This window comes from Pan troglodytes, chromosome 3 (assembly GCF_028858775.2).
Source record: "Pan troglodytes isolate AG18354 chromosome 3, NHGRI_mPanTro3-v2.0_pri, whole genome shotgun sequence".
NCBI classification, from domain to species: Eukaryota; Metazoa; Chordata; class Mammalia; order Primates; family Hominidae; genus Pan; species Pan troglodytes.
Window position 1 is genome coordinate 148,416,221 of NC_072401.2, and position 10,172 is coordinate 148,426,392.

The 10,172-nt window shown below is 46.1% G+C and overlaps 1 protein-coding gene across 2 annotated transcripts; it reads left to right on the forward strand.

Moving 5' to 3' along the window:
* The first annotated feature begins 1,880 nt into the window (after positions 1-1,880).
* POU4F2 (POU class 4 homeobox 2) lies at positions 1,881-5,489 on the forward strand. 2 transcript variants are annotated; one of them, XM_009448394.3, is made up of 3 exons: positions 1,881-2,246; positions 2,391-2,428; positions 2,861-4,229. In XM_009448394.3, the coding sequence occupies exons 1-3, from the start codon at positions 2,154-2,156 to the stop codon at positions 3,810-3,812; spliced, it is 1,083 nt and encodes a 360-aa protein (XP_009446669.2). In that variant the 5' UTR covers positions 1,881-2,153; the 3' UTR covers positions 3,813-4,229. The 2 variants fall into 2 exon arrangements, with proteins under 2 accessions (XP_009446669.2, XP_526699.2); XM_526699.5 differs by having other exon boundaries at positions 1,881-2,432; positions 2,871-5,489.
* Positions 5,490-10,172: the final 4,683 nt, after the last annotated feature.

The following is a 10,172-nucleotide window of genomic DNA, read 5'->3' on the forward strand; positions in this document are numbered from 1 at the left end:
ACTGCTGCTAGGAGTCCCCTTCGGCTACTATTTATTATTTTCCTCCACACAGGATCCCGAGAGGATCCAGGGAAAGCAGAAGGGGGTTAAGGACCATGGACAGAGCCCGTCGCGCGCTCGTTGCTGCCGCCTTCCCCAGCACTCTGGCGGCTCTTGAGGACAGCGGTCCCATCTTGAAACCGCTATTCCGCCCGGCTGAGGTCAGGGGTGGACAGGCGGTCCCCTACTCTCCACCGCCGCTTCCGGGAGCTGACCACCCGAGGGTTCCCCTTTTCCACTCTCCTTCCCACTCTGTTTTTGTCCCAGCGCGCGCCAGCGCCTCTCAGGCCTGCCGCCTGCTCTCGCACCTGCTCGCCTTCCCCAGGCGCCCAGTGCCTGCACCTGCTCCCGGTCAACCCCCGTCCGGATTGGGCCACCCGCGGGTTCCTGCGTCGGGGTCGCGGGGCCTTCTCACCCTCGCCTGCACCCTGCTCCTTCCTCTCTCTAGAGAGTTGACAGCAGCCCCCAACACCGCGGGAAGTAGAGAGAAAATGGGATCCAGAAGGAGAGGAAGTAGTGTGTGTGTGTGTGTGTGTGAGAGAGAGAGAGAGAGAGAGAGAGAGATAGAAAGAGATTATCTCCTTTTGCAACTGGAACCAAGAGTGTGTGTCCATCTCTAGGAAAAGTGGTCTGCACTGGGACTGGGACAGAAGTGGGAGTGAAGTGTCAGCTAAAAATAGGCTCCGCACCGAGAGGCTGTGGAAATGAAGATAAGTGAGGTTTTTGCCAGCCCCCGAGGGTGTGTGTGTGTGTCTGTGTTGTGGGGTGTATTCAGCAGCACATGCGCTGTGTAATTTCTGACCTTCCCTCTCCCTGTCAGTTGCCCCTTCTTCCTTTGATTGTGGCTAATGAAGAATAATAAATCCAGGGGCAGGGTTTGCCAGTGGATCCTTCCAAGACTCAACTCGAACTGTACTGGATACAGGGAGGAGGAGGAAGAGAAAAGGGGGGCAAGAGGAGCGTGTGTGTGTGCCTGTGTGTATGTGCGTGTGTGTTGTGGGGGGGGGGGTGGGGACAGCGGGGAGGGGGAGGAGTCGCATGCGCACAGACGACCCGAGCCTGCTCCGCGGCTGTCCAATCCGCTGAGAGCTGCGAGAAATCGAGTGAGAGAAAGCCCTGCAGCCCCTCCGACCCCATGTCTCTTTGGCACCAGGCACCCGCCGGGCCGTGGGGGGCTCGTAGCCGAACGCCGACCTCCGCTCGTATTGGGCCGGGAGTTCAGAGCCGCGCGCAGAACCCGGGTTGGCCGCAGCGTCTGTGTTCTCAGCGGTGGCCGGGAACCTGGGATCAGGGTCACCTGAGCTGACGGGGTGGGGGCGGGCCGAGTGGGGTTGGAAGCCTGGAACTTAGTGGTAAGCAGGAGGCGTAGGAGGTGGCAGCCAGGTAAGAGGCACTCTTACCTACCCAACGCTGGCTTGGGCCGCAACTTTATTTGGGAGTTTCTTTTTCCGGTGAGACAGAGACCCGGCAGAAGAAGCGGGAGGGGCTGGAGGCTGGTCCTTAGGTAGGCACTGCCTGGCGACTGGAGCGCGGACCTGGCCATTTGGGTGGGGTTGAGTGGGGGCGCGATTGTGAGTAGCAGCCGCGGGACGCTGCGAAGGGGTGGCAGCAACAGAGCACGGGCGGGGGCAGAAAAGGGGCGGCGGAGGGCGCGGTGGGGGAGCGCGAGGCGAGTGCTGAGAGAGCAGAAAGGACTCAAGCCTGAGGGGAGTAGAGAGGAAGAAGGGGCAACGCGAGAAACCGAACAGGAGCCGGCGTTTCCTGGCAAGGGAGGGCGGAGGCGCGCGGGAGAGAGGGAGGGCGGGGGGCGCGGGGGTAGGCGCGGGGAGAGGGGAGTATAACTCGCCGGCCGCGAGGAGCGGGGGCAGTTTCGGGTGCCGAGGTCTGCAGCTAGCGGCAAGCGGAGTCAGGCATCCATTCAGACTGACTGCAGAGGCGGCGAAGGAGCGCGTAGCCGAGATCAGGCGTACAGAGTCCGGAGGCGGCGGCGGGTGAGCTCAACTTCGCACAGCCCTTCCCAGCTCCAGCCCCGGCCGGCCCGGCACTTCTCGGAGGGTCCCGGCAGCCGGGGCCAGTGAGTGCCTCTACGGATCAGCGCCCCGGCGGGCGGGAAGATGATGATGATGTCCCTGAACAGCAAGCAGGCGTTTAGCATGCCGCACGGCGGCAGCCTGCACGTGGAGCCCAAGTACTCGGCACTGCACAGCACCTCGCCGGGCTCCTCGGCTCCCACCGCGCCCTCGGCCAGCTCCCCCAGCAGCTCGAGCAACGCTGGTGGCGGCGGCGGGGGCGGCGGCGGCGGCGGAGGCCGAAGCAGCAGCTCCAGCAGCAGTGGCAGCAGCGGCGGCGGGGGCTCGGAGGCTATGCGGAGAGCCTGTCTTCCAACCCCACCGGTGCGTATTTCTGCATAATCACCGCTTAAAGGCACATTTTGACAGCCCCCTTTATCTGCTTGATGTTTTTTTCATGTCTGCACAGCAAATCACCCCACACCTCCAACCAATTTTCCCCTCTCTCTCTCTTAAGTATTCAGCAGGTCTTGCCTTTCATATTAATTTTTATGACCTGGGATGTTGCCTGTGCGCGTGTTGTGTTGTGTTTCGTTGTGTCTACAGGCTCACTTTCCTCCTCCTCCTGCACTCTCAGCTCCTTTTTGTGGCTTCCCTCTTTTTCTCTTCACCTCTGTTTTCAGGATTATTATTATTATTATTTTAACGATCTGGGAATGTTGTAGGCGCGGCGACGGTGTCGAGCCCTGGGCCGGGGCTTCCGGAGAGAGCGCGTACAATTCCCTGCTGAGCGTAATGTGTGCCTTCTACTTACAATTGCAGAGCAATATATTCGGCGGGCTGGATGAGAGTCTGCTGGCCCGCGCCGAGGCTCTGGCAGCCGTGGACATCGTCTCCCAGAGCAAGAGCCACCACCACCATCCACCCCACCACAGCCCCTTCAAACCGGACGCCACCTACCACACTATGAACACCATCCCGTGCACGTCGGCCGCCTCTTCTTCATCGGTGCCCATCTCGCACCCTTCCGCGTTGGCGGGCACGCACCACCACCACCACCATCACCACCACCACCACCACCAACCGCACCAGGCGCTGGAGGGCGAGCTGCTGGAGCACCTGAGTCCCGGGCTGGCCCTGGGCGCTATGGCGGGCCCCGACGGCGCTGTGGTGTCCACGCCGGCTCACGCGCCGCACATGGCCACCATGAACCCCATGCACCAAGCAGCGCTCAGCATGGCCCACGCGCACGGGCTGCCGTCGCACATGGGCTGCATGAGCGACGTGGACGCCGACCCGCGGGACCTGGAGGCATTCGCCGAGCGCTTCAAGCAGCGACGCATCAAGCTGGGGGTGACCCAGGCAGATGTGGGCTCCGCGCTGGCCAACCTCAAGATCCCCGGCGTGGGCTCGCTTAGCCAGAGCACCATCTGCAGGTTCGAGTCCCTCACACTGTCGCACAATAACATGATCGCGCTCAAACCCATCCTGCAGGCATGGCTCGAGGAGGCCGAGAAGTCCCACCGCGAGAAGCTCACCAAGCCTGAGCTCTTCAATGGCGCGGAGAAGAAGCGCAAGCGCACGTCCATCGCTGCGCCAGAGAAGCGCTCGCTCGAAGCCTACTTTGCCATTCAGCCTCGGCCCTCCTCTGAAAAGATCGCCGCCATCGCGGAGAAGCTGGACCTGAAGAAAAACGTGGTGCGCGTCTGGTTCTGCAACCAGAGGCAGAAACAGAAAAGAATGAAATATTCCGCCGGCATTTAGAAGACTCTTGGCCTCTCCAGAGACGCCCCTTTCCTCGTCCCCTCTTTTCTCTCCTCTCTTCTGCCTCTTTTCACTTTTGGCGACCAGAAACAATTCCAGTAAATGTGAATCTCGACAAATCGAGGACTGAAGAGGGAGCGAACGAGCGAACAACTGAGCCCAATCCGGTGAGAATGTGAAACAGTTTCTCAAAGGAAAGAATAACAAAAGATGGTATTTGTCTGTTGTAGCAAAGTTGTCCCTTTGAACCCCACCTCGGCTTCTTCAGAGGAAGTGTGGAGATGGCTGTTTGCAGGAAGGCAGACGAGACAGTGTTTAAAAAGTCCACAAGAATGATCAAGTAAGATTTGTTTTTATTCTTACAGACATCACCCGTGTTCAAGTTTAAAAGTACACTTTGCAACTATTTTTCAGAAATAGAAATTGATTCAGGACTAAAACTTTAAACTAGAGTTGATGCTTAATGTGATAGAGACATCTCTAAAGTATTTTGAATTTTAAAAAAAGATGGCAGATTTTCTGCATTTACACTGTATATTATATATATATTTTTATTGTGGTTCTTACCCCCTTTTCCTTCTCTGAAGTGTTAATGCTTAAGAAAAGAGTTGCGCCTGCTGTGTTCACTGATCTTGAAAGCTATTATTAGATTATTGCAGAACAACCCTCTGTAAATTATTAATTTATCTCTCTAGCAACTTAATTTTGTGCACATTCTAATTAATTAAACTTCTTCCGTCTAAAAAAAGTGGGGGAAATGTATAGCTAGTAACGTTCAAAAAATTTTGTTTGATGAGTTTACCGAATTTTTACAGCTTTCCTCCTATACTGTGTTCCTTTTGACCCATTTGTATATTCTCACTTGAATGAAGATTGTTTTTTTTCTTTGTTTTTACTGGTAGTGTTCTGATTTGTGAGTCGACACTCAGTAATGGATGTCTTAATCGTGTAGACCTGATTCACTGTCTGAAGTATTGTTTACTTCGTTACATATTTAATGGGGATTCCCACATTGTCCCCATGACACATGAGCGCTCTCACTTACCCTTACACACACACACACACACACACACACATACACACACCTCTAACAGAAGGGAAGAAGCAGTTGGAAGCATGACTGATGCACCATTTTCTAGTTTTAGGTGCATTTGCCACTTGGTGTTTGCCCTTCAGATTTTAGATTTCACCAAGGTATTTCAGTCTTCCAGTTTTCAATTGCTTTGTTGACTACATGTTAATATTTATAGGAATACTTCAGTTTCTCCTTTTGGAGGTTTGTTTGTAGAAAAACTAATTTGAACTATAAGAAAGACAGTGCACTGCTTGTAAATTCACATTGTTTGGAAAAATTCTTTTGGAACAAAAAATTAGGTACATGATAACTGGTACCTTATCTACTGTAAATATTTCATTAAAAATGATGCACACATAGATATATTCTTACAAATTTTGCTGTATTGCTGTTCTATTTGAGGCTCTCCAAAGTCTTGAGTTCTGTATATGGCCTGGTTTCTTGTTTTTATTAATAGATGGTTTATTTACTATGGTAATGTATTAATTTATTTTTGGTGTTGTTCGATTGTCTTTCACTGAAGAGATAATTTTAATGTTTTATTGGCAACGTATGCTGCTTTTTCATTAAAATATGCTATTAAAATTAAATGGCTTTTAAAATGTGATGTTGTTTTAATCATTTATGTGGAAGTGTTTTGGTGGGAGACTTTTTTAAAGGAGGAAGCACATTTTGATGATTTATTAGGGAGTGGTTGTTATCAAAGTATAGCTTGGACTTAGTAAGGGCTGTTTCTATGGTAAAGTATTAAAGAACAAGGTTTATAACAGCCTTTTAATAGTGAGAACTCATCTCACAGGATACTTCGCTTTTCTGTTCAGAAGAAATTATGATATTTGGCTCCAAATATCTCCCTTGGAGTTCTTCCTTCAGACTTGCAATAATCCTGCAAAAAAGAATCTTTATAAGCAGAGATATTTGATGGAAACAATTTCATGCATTCCCTCCCAACTGTCAGGAGTAAAAGTAAGAAAGAAACTCAGCTCACTTTTCAGCAGCTCTAGGAGACTGGGTGTGGCAAGAGCCAAGACCTGGTTGGAGGAGTACAGAGCCCTGGTTGAGGCCCTGAAGTAAGCCCACCATAGCTTTCAGTTTGGTCACCACCACTGGAAAGCAATGAACCCAGACAGAGCAGGAAGCACCTGAGTTGCTGGCTTAGGAAGTAAGGTCTCTCTCTCTCTCTCTCTCTCTCTCTCTCTCTCTCCTCATTTCCCATGACCTTTAAGGAAACTCACATAGCAGAGTAGGGCTGAGGAAGAAATTCTGTGTAGTTAGGAGTAGCAAATTTTTGCCCTCTTCTGTGATTCACCCTGACACCAGAGTTGGTGGGAAGTCTGTCTGACACTGGTTTGGCACTGACACAGGAAAACTCGTCATGTTTGATGCAGTCATTTCTTCTTCTGATCCTAGCTTAAAGACATCTCTCCACTATTTTAATAATATTCAGACTCCCTACAACAGTTGGACAACATACTTAATACCAGGTTTTCAAAGGTATTTTTTTCCCTCAGTAAGTACCTGGTTTAGATATTTATGTTATTAATATCTCACACTATTAATTAATATGAGAATATCACGCTAATCTATAGCTCAAATGAGAGGAAGATCTAGGTCATTCTCCAGGAGTAATTCTATTAACCTGAGCTGTGACTCTTCTGATACAGAATTATCTTGAGATGTTTCTTATTTTGGAGACAAGATTAGGAAATATCCTATGAGTCAATGAAAGTCGTTACAGTGGCTCAAGTTGGGATTAAATGTTGTTGGAAATATCATAATTTCTGGAGGTAACAAAAAGTTGTGAAAGTTAGATGGAGAATGGGTGGAGGGACCTCTTTTTATTACTGAAAAAAGAAAGACACCTGAGGAAACAAAATCTAAGTGTCCCTTACAAATACTGAGATGTTACATAGGTGCCTAAGAAAACATTAAAACTTGTAGGAATTTAAAAGAAAAAATTGTGAGTTCAAGTATAGTAATATTGATGGTATCGTTCTATTTCTGTCTTGAAGGCTGAAAGTTTCTTCTTCTGTCTCCCTTCGTATTCTTAGATTCGGTTTTCCTGAAAGTCTTTTCAAACAGCCAGCATATGCTGAGTTAAACTCAGCTCGGTTCTATGCTGAGTACTAATTTCAGTACCATGGATAGTAACCGTAGAACTCAGCCCTACTCCAACTCACCTTTGACCAAAAAGTTTTTAGCTAGCTGGACAACCTTCGGCTTGCTTGCTTTCTCCAGAGTGGAGAAAATGAATAAAATGGCTTGAATGTAAAACAGATTCAGCTTCCTTATCTAGGATAAAAATGATCTTCAATAAATAACACCGTTCCCTTCTCATATGTGGATTTTTAGTGAAAGGGAGTTAGTTGGCGGGAAGTAAAACAGATGTGCTAGTGTCTTATTTCTACAAATATAGCATCTTTAAATGAAGATGAAAACACTGTAAAAGTAGTAGAAATTGAGAAACATATTGAACAGAAATAAAAAGGAGTTTTAAAAGTACTTTTGAAGTACATGACAGCTTACATATGTGCATACATGCCTAAGATTTTTGCGAGAAAAGTGACATAACAACAACTATCCATATACTTCCATAGTTGAGAGTAAAGGCCTATATTTTCTCCTAATTCACCAGGTGTTCTTTGTCTCTCGTGTTCCTGGACTTTCAAAAGTACATCACATTTTGTTAATCTTCTCTGTGTTAGGGTAAGAGAAAACTTTCTTGTCTGCAAGATGGAAGTATTTTCATTCTTAGAGCAAGCTCAAATGTGTGTTGTATGGGAAAAGCTGAAAAGAAATGTATTCTGAAGTTTTTACTAATGAGAGTTGCAGAGATACTAGAGATAATACCAAACCAAAGAGATTTGGAGGGAAGAGGGTTGGTCTTAAAGAAAAAATTAAAGGTAAGAATAGGCTGAACCATGTATAAATTGTTGAGAAATATCCATTTGGTGTTGACTTTCAAAATACTTAAATGGATAAGTAGTAGAATGTGTCTGAAAAGTCTTGTCATATCAATCAAATCCACTGGCATTCATGACTTATTTCCTAATTTTCCCCAAGGTCCACAATTGCTATTTTGTTGGAAAGAGATATATTATAAATTGACTTAGTAGCATATTCAGACATCTTGAATTTTATGTTTCAGTATTATGTAGTTTTTTAGACTTCCCTAAAAGCAAATGATCCAATCTTTTTGTTCAATGTGGTCATCTAAATCCAAACTGAAATGGAACAGAAATGATCATGTAAGCCTGGTTGATATCTAAGTACCCTCCATAGCAAAACATTATAATTCAGTTTCTTTCAGATACCTGACATTACATCAGTTGATCAACTCTTTATCAGATTATGTTTCATTGACACATAGCCTGGAGAAAAATAATGTAAGTATGAAAAAGCAAATGAAGTAATTAGGATTTACATACAATGTAATACTCTTCTGTTTTCCATAAAATTGATTTTTAAAAATAAGTGATGATACATAACTACACTTTTCAATATCAAGGAGAGATCCTGTTACTTCTCTTTGTGAAGAGAATTGAAATTTTTTCAAGATAATTGAAATTTTTCAAGATAATTGAAATTTGAGGGATAAAAATGTTTTATCTCAAACTTCAAATATATCAATTTATTTTGACCTATCTATTCGAGAAGCTCTTGAGGAGACAGTGAAAAATGCATAGAAAAATTCCCTTGAGTTTAAAAAGAATATTATTCACAGAATGAAGCTCAAAATTTTTCTAGACAGGCAATGACAGTAAGTTTAGAAATTTGTTTTTGGAATTGTTTCGCAAAAACTATTTATATCTCTAGGTAAATGATTCATATTAGAACTCAAAACTTCACTTTACTTTTCAGTTGGTCTTGGAGGGGGTTGCTGCAACAGAAGGGAAAAAAAAGTTGGATTGGTATCCTGTAGGACAAAATGGAAGACAAAGGTTTTCTGTCAGTTATGGTGTTCCTGAAGTCCACATTTGTCAGGAGACAGATTTATGGCAATGAGAAAAAAAAATCACTAAATTTCCCCTGCTTTGCTCCTTTAAAGGAGCCATTCCCAGTACTGAAAGTCTATTATGAGTGAATTAATAAATTACACAGCGAATTATTAAATCTAGATAATTACAAGGAATAAGTAAGTAATCATTAGTTATCTCAGCTAATTACTGTGGGTCAGAGCCAGCCAGAATGTGAAATCCTCCGCGGGAATTGAAATTAACTTTGCACAGTGAGTCTCTCTGCTTGACATCCCCAGTCTGTAGGCACATGGCAGCTCCCCTGTGAGCTAGTCTTTCTATTTAACTTGGAGAGAATAGAAATAAAATTAAGTGGCAATGTGATAATAGGAAGCTGCTCAGAAAGCAAACTGTGGGTTTTATTCTGTACTTTCAACGCTTGGAGATGAAAAGCTTTATTTACACCGTTTCAAAAATTTAAAGCACCCTTGTTGAGATGGGCTCCCCGAACACACATGCACACATATCTACAGTCGACTGGTGTGACAGTCAGATTAGCAGCACATGAAGAAGGCTCAAGAACAAACGTTTTGAGTCCTCTCTCTCTGTCTGTCTCCCTCCCTCCCTCCCTCCCTCCCTCCCTTCCTCCTTCTCTTCCTCCCTCCTCTCTCTTCCTCTCCCTCTCTCTCTCTCAGATATGGGGAGGGGGGGAGGCAGCAGTCAGAAATAAAAAAAATGAAAATATTGCTCTTTGCTTTCATTCCACGCAGTGGAAAGGCTGTGGAAAAGTGCAGCCTGGCCTAATAATCTGTTTGTTTTGTTTATGTTTGGGTAACAATATGCTTTCATCTTGCCACAGGAAGAACCAGCTTAGTGCAAACGTTGTCTCTCGTTGATCTTTTGCCAGATGCTTCGAGAAGTGGTGTCACTTTTTTTTTCTCATATAGCATCACTTTCTGAAGCCAGCCTCCCCTATCCTCTCTCCCTCCACTCCCACCAACCCCTGAGGCCTTCTCAAAGGGCAGAGAAGAGGGCAAAGCCTGGTGCCCGTTGGAAAGTGGAAAATACATCTGTGTGATAATGTAATTGTGTGTATCACAGGGCTGGATAAGCCTGGACATATCAAGAAAAAAAAATCTGCTGTTAATGTATTAAAATGAGGGGGGTGGAATCTAAGAGCTTTTTTTTTTTTTATCAATTGCAATTAGATGGACAGTCTTTCCGCTCATTCCCTGCTCTAGTCTGGGATGATAATAAAAATTTAATGAAGCCTGGGACGAGCAGAGCGCTCTGTCTAGGGACCGTGGAATAGAATATTTTAACTGTACA

Coding starts and splice junctions, on each gene's coding strand:
- POU4F2 (XM_526699.5), top strand. CDS start 2,154: ATGATGATGATGTCCCTGAACAGCAAGCAGGCGTTTAGCATGCCGCAC. Junction 2,433..2,870: donor CCTGTCTTCCAACCCCACCG/GTGCGTATTTCT, acceptor TTACAATTGCAG/AGCAATATATTCGGCGGGCT.